Raw genomic sequence first — 16575 nt, 5'->3', positions numbered from 1 at the left:
CTGAATATTTCACCTTTCCCAATTTTAGTACTGTGTTGGACAAAATGGGGCTACTTCCCTCAGTTGGGTTCATTGGAGGATGGGGTGAGGTAGGGGGGGAAATGCACATTCTAGAGCTACATGTACTGATGTAGAAAGATAAGATAGCTGTGACATGTTGTGAGGTGGGGGAAAGCAGATTTCGGAAGAAATAAGTAAGCATGGACACATTGGAAAAGTGGGTGAGGAGTATGCTGAGCGAAGGGTAGCCACCTCTGGTGGATAAGACTAGAGTGGCCTTTGTCACTCAGATGTTAAAAAAAGAGTTTACAATAAATGCATCACATTGAGAATCATTAAAAAATAGTGAAGGTTTTCCCATTTTAGAAAGAAAAAAGATGAAATGTTTGCAACACTTTATATCTGAAAATGGGAATCCACCGGTATCAGTTGTGGTTTCTTTCAGTAAGCTGTGTCCTAGCGGGATTTTGCACAGTGTCCACTTACAAGGAATGGCCTTCACCCCTGACCAAAGCAGTAGTGACTGCAGCACGTCCTGCCCATCTGCCTCGGGGCTTTTGCATTTGCTGCTCCCTGTGCAGCAGCCTGTGATCAGTCTGTGCTACACTGCTGGGTAGTCACACTCGAAGCACAGCTAGCTCCCAAGCAGGCTTGGGTGTGATTGGCAGAGATACACCTTCCGCTAAATGGGGAGTGATGTTTGAGTGGGAATCTCATGAGTGGGCAGTTCATTTGATAAATATCCTGCTGTGAAAGTGACTTTTACTTCCTGGCACTTCCTACTTTCAGAGACTCACAAGTAAATACCTGGATGACAGCCACCCCACACGCAACATGCTTGACATCTTCCCTGGGCTGACATGTTGAGTCCTTTGAAAGAATGTTGTATGTATAGACTTTTCAAAAATAATAGCACCAAATAACAATCAAAATTTATCAAGTTCATCAGACATCTGTGAGCATGTGCCATATGCCAGATGCTGTGAGAGACGGAAAAATGAGCCACTCTTCATCCTGCCCTCGAGAAGCTTGCTACTGGGCAGATGGACATGGATCCCAAACTGGAATGTGCAGGAGATGCAGTAAGAGCTGAGGTGGGAGCCTGTGCTACACTTAATGGGCACCAGAGGAGAGCACTGTTCATGCAGAGGGCAGCTCAAGGGCACTGTGAGCTGAGCCTGGATGGAAGAATAAGATTCTCTGGGCCAGAGAAGCCGAGAAGGATGCTCTGAGCTGAAGGGTTAGCAAGAGTAAAGGAACAAAGGCAAAAAAAGTAGTCAGTTGGTGTCTGCAGAGAGATAATGGGATACAAGGTTGCAGAGAAAGGGTCGGGCAAAAGGTTGAGATGGGAGGTGGATTTGGAAAAGTGGGCTCTGGACGTTGCTGAGAGGCCTGAAATGTCAGCAGATGACATCAGCAAGCATGTGCTGAGTCGCCAGGGTGGATAGGATGAGAGCTGAGGGATAAAAGGCCAGACCTATGTACCCAGGTTAATTCCTGATGTGAAAGTTTCTGTAAATAGCTGCAGACCCCATGGTCCTCACTCTGGCACTAACCAGTGAGGAAGCAGAGAAGAAGCCCAGATGAGAAGGCTGTAGGACCCCAGAAAGCAGAGGTTTCCAGATAGTCAATGTTACGTTAGGTTGGGTTGGGTCGGGTTGGGTTGAGTTGGGTTGGGTTGGGTTGGATTGGATTAAGTTGAGTTGGGTAGGATTAGGCTGCATTGGGTTGTGTTGGGCTGGGTTGGGCTGCATTGGGTTGAGTTGGTTGGACTGGGCTGCATTGGGTTGGGTTGGGTTGGGTTGTGTTGCATTGGGTTGGGTTGCGTTGGGTTGGGTTGGGTTGGGTTGGGTTGGGTTGGGTTGGGTTGGGTTGGGTTGGGTTAAGCTGCATTGGGGGTAGCAGTAGTTAAAGGGGTTGGTAAGGAGAGCTCTGATGGTTCACTTTCTGCTCCTGTGCACAAACCAGGAAAACTTCCCCAGGAGAATACCTTTGCCCTTTAACAAATACAAAACTGACAGGTTGACACTGTTGCTGAAGTGGGAGACTTTTTCTCTTTTTTACTAACACCTTAGTGGAAGCGGCCTCCTGAATGAAACATGTGTTGCTCTTCAGGCACCTGGCAAGCTGACATAATTTAAGAGCAGCTACCAGGAGCCCACAACTGGAATTGCCCATGAACCTGCTCCCCCGGAGGGGCTCCAATGGGGTGAAAAAGCGGACCAAGTCCAAGGGGCCAGGGCGTCCCTTCTCATCTGTAGCTGACTTGTGGGGAGTCGCTTTCCGAAAGCAGGGACGGCTGTAATTAACTTGATCATGTTGGTTTCTGGAGTGTTTTTATTTGTGGTCTGATTATGAAACAGATTTATGGCCCTGCCCACCAGCTGAAAAGGGACCGGGACATTTAGCTGAAATTAAAAGTGCAGATAAGACCGCCTGTTTAGATAATAGCATATTTTTAAATAGATTACTCATCTTTGGTGAAATAAGGGAGAGGAGTTAATTTGTGTGATGAAGTGCTTTCTATTTCTGGGAGCTGGCTGGTGGATGTGATTGCCTGAGGAAGGAGCATAACTCATTCTTAAAATCATGTCCAGGCCAAATACCTGCCCTCCAAGGAAAGGGGCAATTTGTAACGTGATGCCACAGAACAGAGGGGCTTGTAGTTGCAAAGCAAATGTTTGGGGAAGGTGTACAATTTGTCTTTGGAGGCCCAATTCCCATTCATTCTCAGAAAAGTGCCAGAGAAATAAACAGAACATGTTGATCTGAGGCCACTGATCGTAAGGGGTGAAGAAAAGAGACAGACCGGGGCTGGAATGCTGGACATCACCAGTGGTGGTTTCTGGTGTAGCCAGATTGAGTCTCAATTTCTGCCTCTATAGCGTTAACCCCATAAGGTGGCAGTGAAGATTGTGTGTGGGGCGGAGTTGGCACCCAGTGGCTGCAAGCCAGAACCGGCTGCCTCCCTGGCTTCTGGCTTCTGCTCCAGCACTCACCCGAGAGCCCCTTGAAAGAATCAGTGTGTGTCCAAGTATCAGGGAGGACTGGAGACTTTCCTGAAAACTTGATGGAAGAGTCGAGGAGGGGTTTTACGTCACAGACTCCATAGCAACCCCCTGACAACTCTCCCCAGACATTTCTATTCTCCCCCAGCCTCTGGGCCACACACACAATACACGGCCTCAGTGGTTCCCCTCACCTCCTCCTCAGTTTCCCTCCAGAAAAGTATTTTATTAGGAAATATACCCATGAGCACTTCACCCAGCCTCCTCCTTTCTCACCTCCCCCGTTATCAACCACCATGCAAAACAGCTTCCGGTCATGTAGATACCCTCCCAAGGTCAAGGTGAAGTCTCTCTCCTCCCCAGAAGAGAGACTTCTGTGCTGCCTTTTCCAGGAATTCCTGTGTATCAATGGAAGATTGTACTTGCTGAGCTTGGAACCCCACCAGAAGCTCACTGTTCTAGGAAATTACATCAACGGTGGTGCTGCTCGTGGTACCTGAGTTGCCAACCCACGTACCTGTACCAGTCTGTATTAGTTGAACTTACAGGTATTCCAGGTTATGACGTGTAGGTGCAAGCATTTGGCTACATCTCCGTCTTCATGTAGTCATCCCAAGCATTTGCATATTGAAATGTGTTACCCTGTTATTTTCTCCTTTATATCACAGTGGGGCAGTACATAGATTTTTTTTTTTTTTCCAAAATCGGGTCTTAAGCATGTTTTATTGTTTACAATTTTTATTTTAGAATATTAAAGGGAGTCATACAAAGTAACTGTTCCATAAAAGGACATTGAGTAGGAAAGAGTTGGAACCCCTGAGTCAGGGATGTTGGAGCTGTGCTGGCTTTTGAACTTGGGTTCGGTGCCCTCTGACCTGCTGTGTCCTTGACGCTTCCCAGCTGCTGAGACAATAGGCCCATAGATGCCAAAGCCCCAATTCACACTTTTGCCTGGCAGCTCTTGTGGGGAGAGGAGAGACACATACTAGGTGGAAGGAAATTGGCCCTTTGGGAGTAATGACTTTCTCCACCCATGTGGTGTTCCAGAGATCTCAAACCCACACACAGGACTTGACTGTTTGTAGGAATGATTGTCAAGGTAAGCCAGGCAGCGACAGTCGTGTTTGCAGAAGTGGGCCTGGTCCGTTTTGGTGCGTCCTCAGAAGCCTGGTGATAACAGCAGCCACGGCAGTGGGCGCTGTGGATGGGCGGCTGTCCTCAGGCCAGGCCCGTGGCAGAGGCCCTCCGGATCAAGTGGGGCCTGTTTAACACTGTAGGTTCCAGACCGAGCCCAGACCCGGCTCTGATGGTGATAGGCCCATTAGAGGGTTTTGAAATCAGTTTCTGAGGTCATGACCAGCTTTTTAACAAAAACAAAATATAGGGAGGTAGAATAGAAAAGGCATCTGACCACATCACACCTCACTTTCTGTTATACATGTGTGTAGTGTATTTCTTTTTATGTGTCATAGTCAGAAGAGTTGAAAGCCACAGTTCCCCAGTATATAGACGTCGGACTCAGAGACTTCCAGGCGTATGGGGCATCCTTAGGGCTGGGATTTGAGAGCTTTGCAGAGGATGGAGGGCACCTGAGCCAGCACCCACCCCCTTCCCAGATTTGCTGGGGGCCAGCAAGTTGGCTTGGGATCCTTGCAGAATTTCAGTTTTCTATTATTCTAACAGGAAAGGTGGGTTTCTGATTCTAATCACTTAGAGACTCTAGCATGGTCACAACAGCCTAGGTTTATTTCTCTGAGCTCACCTTCTGCATTAGGGCAGATCAGTTCTCTACGGTTCCCACGTGTCAGAATCAGTTGGAGAATTGATCAGGTCCAGCTTAGTGGGCCTCAGCCGTCTAATTCAGTAGGTATGGGGTGAGGCCAGGGAGCTGGCATTTCTAACAAGGTCCCAGGTGACACCAGCGGTCTGGGACCACACATTGAAACCCACCGTGTTAGAGCAACAGTAAAGACTGTGCCTGCATCCTGCCAGACACACAGCAGGCGTGCAGCTAATGCTTCCTTGATTAAATGGGCTGAATCTCCGGACAGAAAGGCCCTCACTTGATTCCCAACTTTGAGCAGTGCGAGAAACAGCTGGTTGACATGGACTTGTGTGCTTTAAGTGGGTGAATTATATGGTACATGAATTATATCTCAATAAAGCTGTTATCAAGAAGAAGAGGAGGTTGAGGAGGAGAAAGGGGAAAAGAAATGACTCATTTCTCAAAACCACCCATGGAAAGTGTCCATTACGCCTTAGGTTGTCTTACAGAGAGAGACCAGGTCAGAGGAGAATAATGAAAAAGGTCTTTGAGCTGATCTCTGAGGCCCCTTTCAGCTCTGCCAGCCTCTGAAGTTCCTGCCTGAGACTCAGGGCCAGAAAAAGCACGTCTCCTGAAGGGCTGGTCTGTCTTCCTTTTCCAAATGGAAAAGTAAATGATGCTTAAATGCCTGTGCGTTTCACCTGCCAAACCCTTCCTGGTGCAATCACAGCTTTCCTCCTTGACCTCGCTGCTCATTTCCCTGCTATTTATACTTACCTATCTGACAGTTTTTCAAGCAAGTGAAATCCCTGGACATCCCAGGGAATGGGGGATAAGGTTGAGATTATGGGACTAAAAATTGATACCCAGCAGGTGGAATGGAGAGACCATCAAGGGATGGTAGTTTCCTGTTTATAATGCCAGTGTGGGGATCAAAAGCATATCAGCTCCTTCAAGCTGTCTGAACACAGGTCAGCACAGAACTTTTCTGAGCCTGAGTTTCCCCTAATAGAGTTCTCACGGTGATGAAATGAGACAGTGTGGATAAATGACAGCATTTAGCACAGGGCCCGGACACACCCTGGCATTGACAGTTACAATAAGGATGATGGTCCATCTCATCTTAACAGGTTTCTTTTGGCTGGAAACACCTGAGTATCGAAACAGGGCACTTTTTAAAAAAATATTTTTTATTGATTTAAGAGAGAGAAACATCGATGTGAGAGAGAAACATTGATGGGTTGCCTCCTCTATGCACCCCGACTAGAGATTGAACCCGCAACCTGGGTATGTGCCCTGAGCGGGAATCAAAACAGCGATCACCACCCCGGCCACGGCAACACTGGATGACACTTTTGACTGCTGGGTGCCCTCCCTCCTGCAAATGGGCTGGCAGTGCTTTAGAATACACTGTCTACGACTTGCGAGTAAATAAATCAGTCTGGAAGCAGATGAGCTATGACACTTTAACAGCCAGACACCCGGCAGAGCTGAGACATGACAAGACCCAGAACGCCCACGGCTCCCAGAAGCTGCCCAAGTGTGCAGAGGGCAGCCTCTCCCGCCGTAGCCTCTGCGTGATCCACAGCCCCCTGGGAGCCATGGCACCCCACTGACATGGGGACCGTGCTGATCTTTCTGGTCTGGGACTTCTCCTCCTCCTCCTCCTCCTCCTCCTCCTCTTCCCCCTCCTCCTCCCTCTCTGGCCTGTCCATGGGGCCCTTCCACATGCTGGGGTCCTGTCAGGGCATGGGGCGCACAGGGCGCCTTTGTTTCTGGGGCTCCTGAGCAGGCATCTGCCAGCCTCCATGGCAACAGAGATTGAAACTCTGGCATTCCACTTGGGAATTAATTTGATTGCACACAGCGGTAGGTTTCTGAACGAACCAAACTGAATCCGAATCCTGTCTTCACCACTGAGCCTCCTGGCTGTGTAGCCTTGCACCAGAACATCTGAACTTGACTTGCCTCGTCTGGAAGCGAGGATGATGAACCGCGACCTGCTTCCCTCTCAGAGAGGTCAGATCCCATGAAACAGCGGGGGAGGAAGGCGAGTGGGTTTAGCAGGGTCCTTCGGGATACACTGCACTAGGCACGAGGGGTACACTGGCGGGCAGAGTGTTCTCAGAGCTCACCCTCCTGGGGGCAGACAGGGTAGGTAGTCCATGAATGCGGACAGGTGAGCTGCGCTGAGTGGCATGAAGGACAAGTTCCAGGGCTCTGTGACTTCTGCCCTGGGCACCTGCTGAGTCTTCAGGACAGGAAAGGCTTCAGTGATGAGCTGCAGTCTGAGCCGAGACCTGAGGGAGGAGCAGGATTAACGAGGGGGGAATGAATGGAGGGGCTCGGGATCTCAGGAAGCCAGGCAGAAGGACCAGCAGTGACAGGAGGAGTGTTTATGGGCTCTTGGAATCCTAAAAGCAGATGGTGGGGGCAGCAGAGAGGGGGGTGCATGATAAGGGAGGGGCAAGGTGAGGCTGGAGAGGAGGCAGAGAATAGCCTTGCATAGCTTTATGGTTCCTGGTAAGGATTTCGGGTCTTCTTCCAGGAGCCATGGGGAGCCATGGAGGAGTTTTAAACAAGAAAATGGAAGGGTGACAAGCACCGTTTACTTCTAAGAGACCACCTGAGCTGCTATGTGCAGACGAGGCCGAAGAGGGACATCGTGGCAGCAGGGACAGCAGTTGGCTGTAGACTGCAGTGGTCCAGACAGGGACAGTGGTGGCCTGGACCCAGGGCCAAGTTCTTGCTGTGTCGCTGTTACGTGCCAATGCGTGAGGGCCCACCCTCTGACTCAGTCCGAGGGCTGCCATGATGAGGCACTATAAACTGTGTGGCTTAAGACAGCAAAGGAGGGTTCTCTCACAGTTCTGGAGGCCAGAGGTCAGCAGTCCAGGTGCTGGTGGAGCCGTGCTCCCTCTGAAGGCTCTCGGAGCAGTCTCCCTTGCCTCTTCCTAGCTTTTGGTGTCACCAGCCATCCTTGGCGTTTCTGGGCTTGTAAACACATCACTCCCGTCTCTGCCTCCGTCAGCACATGGCACTCTCCTGTGTGTCCAAGTTTCTCTTTTCTTTTAAGGACACCAGTCATCAGAGTAGGGCCCACCCTAACCAATAGGGCCTCATCTGAACTTCATTACATCTGCATAGGCCCTATTTCCTAAGGAGGTCATATTGACAGGTCCTAGGGGTTAAGACTTCTTCAACATACTTTTTTTTTTGGGGGGGGGGGCGGGGGGTTGCTGTTCAACTCACAGCGGCTCCTTGGAATGCAACGACCTGTGCCACAGCCTGCCAGGTAGAACCATCCTCAGTCCCAGGTGCCCTCAGAGCAGACAGGAGGGAGAGACTGCCTTTCCATGCAGGCCCAGGGAAGTGTGTGTGTGTGTGTGTGTGTGTGTGTGTGTGTGTGTGTGTTCAGGTGGGATATACTAGAACTGGAGAAGTGCAGGGTCCTTACTCAAATCAGCTGAGAGATGTGGGCAAGGCCTCCTTTTCCCCAGGCCTCAGTTTCCTCCCTGTAGCACCAGAATTGGCAGGACCCACCCCGCCCTCCTTGCAGGGAGTCCCCTGAGATGATCAGCAAGTGTTCCTAAGACACTCTGTGTCCAGCGATGAGGTAGCTCACCCAGAGTGCTCTGGGGAGAGGGACAAGTCTCCTGGATGTCATATCCTTCCACGTTACCCCCTGCTCTCCTCTCCCAGCACAGACCCCATCGGCCCCAGTAGCACCCAGTAGGCGGGGGCGGGGAAGGGGGTGAAACAGGAGTGACTAGCATTTGACGTTTCCGAAGCTGAGTGATGGATGAGCGGGAGGGAGGGGGTCATTATTCTATCCAACTTTTCAAAAATGTGTTTGAAAGGATTCTTAATTTTTTTTAAAGTTTAGCAAAGTGCCCAGCTCGGGTAGCTCAGCTGTTGAGCATGGACCTATGAACCAGGAGATCACGGTTCGATTCCCAGTCAGGACACATGCCTGGGTTGCAGGCTTAGTCCCTGGTGTGAGGCCTGCAGAAGGCAGCCAATCAATGATTCTCTCTCATTAATGTTTCTATCTCTCTATCTCCCTTCCTCTCTGTAGTCAATAAAAATATATTGTTGGTTTTTTTTTTTAAGTTTAGCAAAGAAGACTTTAGACTCTGGAGGCAGACTGGGTTTAAATCCAAGACCTGCCACTTACTGTGTGGATGTAGGGAAAGTTGCTGGACCTCCCTGGGCCCCGTTTCCCCATCGTAGGGACACTAATCATGACTTGCCTCATGGAGCGTTTATGGAGATGGGATGAGTAAATGCATGTGAAGTCCTTGGGTTGGTGCCCTGTATGGGTGAGCCTGAGCCTGAGACCATTATTACAATATGTATAGAAACTGGCACCGGAGAACAATGTGGTGATGGGGGGAAGTCATGAAACCACAGAGTCAGCTTACAGGTCCTCCCATCATACCTGCGTCTCAGAATGCGTCTTCGTGTGGGTTTCCTAAAGCAGAGCCCGAGTCGGGGTTTGAGCACAAAGTACTTGTCTGGGGAGGAGATCTGGGAGAGCACTAGTGAGAGTGTGGACATGAGAACAGGAAAGGGAGGGGCCAGTAGGTGCCTGTGACAGAAGGGCACCACGGCCGCAACCCCACGTGACCCCACTGGGAGCCCTGAAAGTCAGCTCCGTGCACTTGTCCGGGGTCAGCCAACCAGAGGCAGCAAGGGCGCTGGGGTGATGACCCACCACCACCACAGTCCTTGGTTGAGGTTCGCCATGTGGGTGCAGAGAGCCCCAGGCAGAGGCAGGTGCTGGCGGGTGACGTAAGGCAGGCGGTGAACAGACGCTGAGGAGGGGGCAGGGGGGCACCCAGGCCCACCCGGGAGCTCTTCGATAGGTGCTCTTCCAACACCTGCCGAGAGCCTGACAGCAATGGGGCTCACCTTCAGAAGCAGCCTCCCCCTTGCTGGATGGCTCTGGCTCATCATTGAATTCGAGGGGTAACACAAGCAGCGCTGTATTGTTTTTACAAGCAGAGCAGCCGATGGAATAGGAATGGTGCATATTTGACATTAGGGCAGCTGCCTCCCTGCTGCTTCAGGGCGGACATCTGTTCTCAGCGCCGACACGTGCCCGCTGAGCCAGGGTGTAGCCGCGGAATCTTTTGGAACACAGCGTTAGGTATCCATTAGAGACCGTGAGCATGGCACGCCGGTGAAGGCTGTTTTATCCCTGTCCTAGTGCTTATGAGGATGGGGGAGGGCATCCCAGGGTTAACAGCTCTGTGTCACAGACTCACTCTATGGTTCTGAGGAGGACATTTACCCTCCCTGGCCCTCCCTGGACCCCTCTGGTAGAATGAAAGGACTGGCTGAAGTGCGGTAGAGAGAGAATTGGGTGCATTAGGAAGAGCCTGCCCATTTGCAAGCAGGCAGGGCTGGGTTTTACACCTTGGCTTCACCATTTTTAAATTGTTCCTTGGGAAGGTTACATTGCCCATGCCAAGCCTCATGGCCGCCTCTTCTCTAACATGAGACCATAGCACCTTCTTTGATGTATCTGAAGCAGGGAGCTCAGCGAAGGACCGTGATCCTCATCATATCATCACCATCATCTTCTTCATCTGAAGTCCCTTGCAGCTCTAAAATTCTGTGACTTTATGGAATGTCCTCGTCCAAGTGGCAAAAGCAGGCAACGATCCTGATTTTGTGCAAGTGCACTTTCTAATAAGGACGGGAGGAGCATAATTGCCCCTAAATAATGGCTCCGACGTTACCACAAGCTGTCAAAAGCACTTAATTGCTCGGTCTGTAATGATGCAGCCATCTGCGTTCGGGGTGATTTCAGCCACGGGGCCTGCCCGCGCGGGGCCCTCGGTGATTAGAGCTGGGCCCAGTGATATTTCTAATTCCGATGGGAGTAGTGGTGTGCAGTGTAGGAGATTATCTCATCCTCCAGTTAATGACTTACCAGTTGAACCCAGCGAAGAAGAAGCACTTGTCACACTGACCATGGCTTTTTTCTTTTAAAGACAGTTTTCCTGCCCCAACAGCAGCCTATCTGGAGAGTGATCATGCCTTTTGCTATCTTGTCTCAATGCCCAAGCAAGTCTCTTTTGGAAAGATTTAGTCCCTCAATTAGGGAAAATTGATTTCTGTTTTCTACAGAGTCACTGTTCCAAGGATAAGTGGGAAAGGGCAGGAGACACCATATTAATCTTTGCGAGCGAGCGAGAAGGCATCTGGGGTGTCTCCGTTTTCCAGCCTCTGCTGTATGTGTAGATCATTTTCTCTCTGTTTATCTTTTTTTTTTTTTTAATATGTTTATATTGATTTCAGGGAGAGGAAGGAAGAGGGAGAGAGAGGTTGAAACATCAATGACAAGAGAGAATCCTTTATCTGCTGCCTCCTGCACGCCCCCTACTGAGGATCGAGCCCAAAACCCAAGCATGTGCCCTGACTGGGAACTGAACCAAAATCTCCTGGTTCATAGGTTGACACTCAACCACTGAGCCACGCTGGCCAGGCAAAGTGAGCTGCTTGAAAAAGTCGAAGTAGGGTAAGGAGAAGAGGCACAAATCATGCAGTCGTAGATGATTGTCGGCGTAGGAAAAACATGCCTGGAAGGGGAGAGTGTAAGTTTCTACAGGGAGCCCAGCAACTTACTGGCTATATGACCCCAGGCCAGTTTCTTCTCTTCTCTGAGCATCAATTTTCTCATCTGTCAGATGCAGAGTGTGATTTTATGAACCAACGGAGATAAAATATGTGAAGCTGCTTTGCAAACTATAACCTTCCTTACCAGTGAAAGTGATTCATTTCTTTCCTGGGTTAGAAAAATAAAAGGTTCAGTAGGTTTTGGATCACACAGCCAGGCGATCCTGGCGTGAAACACAGCTCTGCTGCTCACTGTGCCGGAGGCGGGCCCTTCTCTTCTCTGGACCTCAGCTTTCTGTCTATGGAATGAAGAGACAGACATACCCCAATGGGTTCCAGGCCTGGCTGTGCCTCGCAATCCCAATGTGGTCAAGTAAACCCAAAGATGCTGGGTGCTACCCTCCATCTGTCATATCACCGGGGCCTGGGTGATGTTCTGCAGCCTTATTTATAGTCCACTCTACAGGTGACTTGGACACAGCCCCTGATTTGGGGGTTGGCAGGGAGGGGCCTTCCAGTCTAATGCCTGATGGAGGGAATTCAGAGCAGGATTGGGGTCTTGGTTAGGGAAGGTGGTCACCCCAGGGGCTGGCAAGAGCTCTGTGAGGTCTGGGCTCAGGGCCATTGGAGACCTTCTGTTCCAAACTCTGATTTCAGAGTCGGCCCAGAGGACATAAGTGATGGGCTCACTGTGCCAAACTGGGGAGCACAGTCCGATTCTCCGGGTCCCCAGTCAGGGACACTTCCACAGCACTCCAGCTTCCCCAACGAAGAGAATGTGTGTTTTGACCAATATATTTTGTAATCGAGCTAAAAGTTACAAGTAGTGAAAAAAAAATGTAGCTATCTTCAGTATACAGTTCCATAAGGTTTTAACAAATGTATACACCTGGGAAAGCAGCAACCCAATCAAAATGTAGACATTGCCTCACACCAGAACGATCCCTTGTGCTCCCATTGTTGTTGTTTTTTAATTCTCACCCAAGGATATTTTTATTGATACTAGACAAAAAGGGGGGGAGAGAGAGGAAAAAAAAACATAGATGTGAGAGAAAAACATCAATCAGTTGCCTCCCGGGGATTGAACCCACACCCATTTGATGTACAGGACAAGGCTCTAACCAACTGAGCCACCCAACCAGGGCTGTCCCAAAGCTTTTTTATCCACTTATCTACTGATGGACACTTGGGCTGTTTCACTAGCTTGGCTATTGTAACTAACGCTGCACTAAGCAGAGGGGTGCATATATTCCTTTGGATTAGTGTTTCAGGTTCTTAGGATATAGTGCCAGAAGGGGAATTGCTAGGTCATAAGACAGTTCCATTTTGTATTTTTTAGGAAACTCCATACTGCTTTCCACAGTGGCTGCACCACTCTGCATTCCCACCAACAGTGCATGAGGGTTTCCTTTTCTCCACATCCTCGCAACGCTCGTTTGTTGATTTATTGATGATAGCCATTCTGACAGGTGTGTGAGGGGATTTTTCATTGTGCTTTAATTTGCATCTCTCTGATGATTAGTGACATTGATGATTAGCATCTTTTTATATGTCTGGCCATCTGTTTCTCCTTTTGGAAAGGTATCTATTCAGGTCCTTTGCCCATTTTTTTTAAACTGGACTGTTTGGGTTTTTTGGTGTTGAGTTATAAAAATTCTTTATACATTTTGGATGTTAACCCCTTATCAAATGTATCATTGACAATCCCATTTAGTGGGTTGGCTTTTCATTTTCTTGATGGTTTCCTTTGCTGTGAAAAAACTTTTTAGTTTGATATAGTCCCATTTGTTTTGGGTTTTTTTGTTGTTGTTGTTATTTCCCTTGCCCAAGTTAATATATCAGAAAAAATATTGCTTCAAGAAATTACCAAATTTTTACTGCCTGTTTTCTTCTAGAATTTTTATGGTTTCAAGTCTAACATTTAAGTATTTAATCCATTTTGAATTTATTCTTAGATATGGTGTAAGGTTATCTTGTTTTATTTTCTTTTATGTATCTGTCCAATTTTCCCAGTACCATTTATTGAATAGACTATCTTTACCCCATTGTATGTTTTTGCCTCCTTTGTCAAATATTAATTGACAATAAAAGCATGGGTTTATTTCTGGGCTGAGAACTGGCTTTTAATATGGAGTCTTCCAATCTATAAATATTATTTATCTATTCATTTATCTGGACCTTTATACATGAGACTACTACAAATGCTATTTTTGTTGTACTTTCCAATTGTGTTTTGCCAGTGTATAGAAATAAAATTGATTTTTTTTTTTTAGAACCTAACAGCCTTATGGAAATATAATTTACATCCCATAGAAATCACCCATTTTAAGTCTGTAGTTCAATGTGTTTTTAAGTGAATTTATGCAGTTGTGAAACTAATACGATAATTCATTTTTAGAATATTTCCATCACTCCAAAACATTTTCTTGTGCCTGTTTGCAGTCAACTCCCAATCCCAACCCAGCCTCAGCCAACCACTGAATTCCTTTCTGTCTCCGGAGTTCTACCTTTCCAGAAATTTCACATAAATGGAATCATATAATATCTAGTCTTGTATGTCTGACTTCTTTAACCTAGCATAATATTTTTAAGGCTCAACCATATTATTGCAATAGCTTGTTCCTTCTTTATTGCGGAATAACATTCTATGGTATGGCTCTTCTACATTTTGTTTTCCATTCACCCTTTGATGGACATTTAGATGGTTTTCAATTTGGGGCTGTTATGAATGCTGCTGCTGTGAACATGAGTGTACAAGTTTTTATGTGGACATGTGTTTCCATTTCTTTTGGGTGTATGCCTCAGAGTGGAATTGCTGGATTATAACCATGTTTAACTGTTTGAGGAACTGCCAGGCTGTTTTTCTAAGTAACTGCACCATTTTACGTTCCCACCAACAGTGTATGAAGATGCTTATTTCTCCATATCCTTGTTAACACTTGTTATTATCTGACTTTCCGATTATATCAGTCCTGGTGGATGTAAAGTAATAATGGTGTCACATACTACTGAGGACTTGCATATTCCCTGATGATTGATGATGATAAGCATATTTTCACGTGCTTTTTGACCATTTGTATATCTTCTTTTGAGACGTACCTATTTATATCCTTTATCCATGTTTTTAATTGAGGTAAAATTCACATAAAATTAACCAGGTTCAAGTATTCAATTGAGTGGCATTTAGTACATTCGCAGTGTTGTGCAACCATCACCTCTATCCAGTTACAAAATATTTTTATCATCCCAAAAGGAAACCCCATACCCATTAAGCAGCCGCTCCTTATTCCCCCGACCCAGGCCCTGGCAATCACTAATCTGCTTTCTTTCTCTATGGATTACCTATTCTGGAATTTCATACAAATGGAATCATACAATATGTGGTCTTTTGTAACTGGCTTCTTTTACTTAGTATAATGTTTTTAAGATCCACCCACGGTGTAGCATATATTAGTTCTTGATTCCTTTTTATGGCTGAGTAATAGTCCATTGTATGGATATATTCTGTATTTGTTTATAACATTCATAGGCATTGGAAACATGGGTTATTTCCACCATCTGACTATTATGAATAGTGCTGCTATAAACATTCACGTATAAATAATGAAAAGATTGTTTTTACCTAATCTGGGTCCCTTCATCCCTTGCATTTCCATAAATCTTAGGATGAGCTGTCAGTTGTCAATTTCTGCAAAGAAATCAGCTGTGATTTTAATCACGTTGACTCTGTAGATCAATAAGGGCGGTTTTATTAATATCCTAACAATATTAAGTCATCTATTCAATAAGAACATGAACTGTCTGTCCATTTCTTTTGGCCTTCAGTTCCTTTCAATAAGGTTTTGTCGTTTTCAGAGTGTACAGTTTGTACTTGAAAGGGGCAATGAGGCAGTGTGTCGAGAGCTGTGTCTACACTGTAAAGTGCAGTGCACAGGCAAGGGAGAGATCATAAGAGTAAGACTACTGAGCAGCTCTTCTTACCCAGAGTCCCTCTTTCCTCTTCTGTCTCCCTCCCAGAGCACCTGAAGAAGCCTCTTGAAGACTACATGGCCCATTTCCCCAGTGTGAGGATTCTCCGAACCAAGAAACGGGAAGGGCTGATAAGGACCCGGATGCTGGGGGCCTCGGCGGCCATTGGGGACGTCATCACATTCTTGGACTCACACTGTGAAGCCAATGTCAATTGGCTCCCCCCCTTGCTCGGTAAGGGACTCTCCCAAAACAAAGTAGGCGATGCGGCATGAGCCAGCAGCAACTGGCCCCAGCCACAGAAGTTGCTGAGATGCACCCAGCATGGTGCCAGGTGCCCTCAGAAGTTCAGGAGTGCTCAAGGAGACCCTAGCGACCCATCCGGTCCTGTTCCTTCCTTTTACAGAGAAAGGAGCTGAGACTCAGAGGGGAAGTGGCGTGCCAATGCCGTCCAGCACATCAGTTTCTGAGACATGATTGCTCTCCCAGATTACGTCAATATTTCTTAGAAAGCAAGCCAAAGCTATCTACCATTAAGAACCAAACTGAGAGCAGTTACTATTCACCGCACAGCTCCTGTGAGCCAGCAAGGTTGCAAGCATTGTCTCTAATTCTCACAAAACTATGCCAGGTCAGACATATCCCTTTTTTTATAGTAGAAGAGACTGAAGTTCAGAGTCAGTCTCTTGAATGTATTCGATTTATTAGAGACTATCATTCAGTTTATTGAATGATGCATTTATTCCCTTGGGCTCTACGTGTCAAAGTCACCATCTGTCTGGCCCTGAAGTCTGTCTTTCATGATTCCGCATTGCCTCCCTAAATTCAGTCCTCTTTGGAGAGTTTATGCCAACTACCAGGGGAGGACCATCGATGGAGGGCAGCATGACGCAGGCGTCGTCCACCGTAGCTTGGAGGACAGAAGGGAGACACGAGGATTGGATGCCGGCGTCTCCTGGCTGGTTGGAGAACCAGGCCTGAATCTCCAGGTGTCCGCTTTGATAAAGGCAGTGCGCCGGTGCGGACAGTTGGACATTGAAGAGGAAATGTCCCACTGAGACTGGGAGTTCGGAGAGGGACGGCGATGGCGGCAGACTGGGGGAGAGCTACCAATCCAGAGAGGAAGTGAACCCCTCAGAAGTGGAGGGATATGCTCTCTGTAACAGAAAGCTGGGGGAGCAAAGGGGGCTGGAGTTTAGGGCGAAC

The 16575-nt window shown here is 47.7% G+C and overlaps 1 protein-coding gene across 2 annotated transcripts in view; it reads left to right on the top strand.

The window, feature by feature from the left end:
- GALNT10 (polypeptide N-acetylgalactosaminyltransferase 10) overlaps window positions 1–16575 on the top strand; it is a 176778-nt gene that overhangs the window by 130282 nt on the left and 29921 nt on the right. For both annotated transcript variants that reach the window (XM_036424767.2, XM_036424766.2), the window contains exon 5: window positions 15418–15603. In XM_036424767.2, coding sequence (XP_036280660.1) covers window positions 15418–15603 — 186 coding nt within the window. The remainder of the gene's footprint in view (window positions 1–15417; window positions 15604–16575) is intronic.

The sequence above is a fragment of the Pipistrellus kuhlii genome, unplaced genomic scaffold (assembly GCF_014108245.1).
Source record: "Pipistrellus kuhlii isolate mPipKuh1 unplaced genomic scaffold, mPipKuh1.p scaffold_m20_p_8, whole genome shotgun sequence".
NCBI lineage: Eukaryota > Metazoa > Chordata > Mammalia > Chiroptera > Vespertilionidae > Pipistrellus > Pipistrellus kuhlii.
Note: the sequence above shows the minus strand (reverse complement) of the source record. Positions and strands in the feature narration are given on the sequence as shown.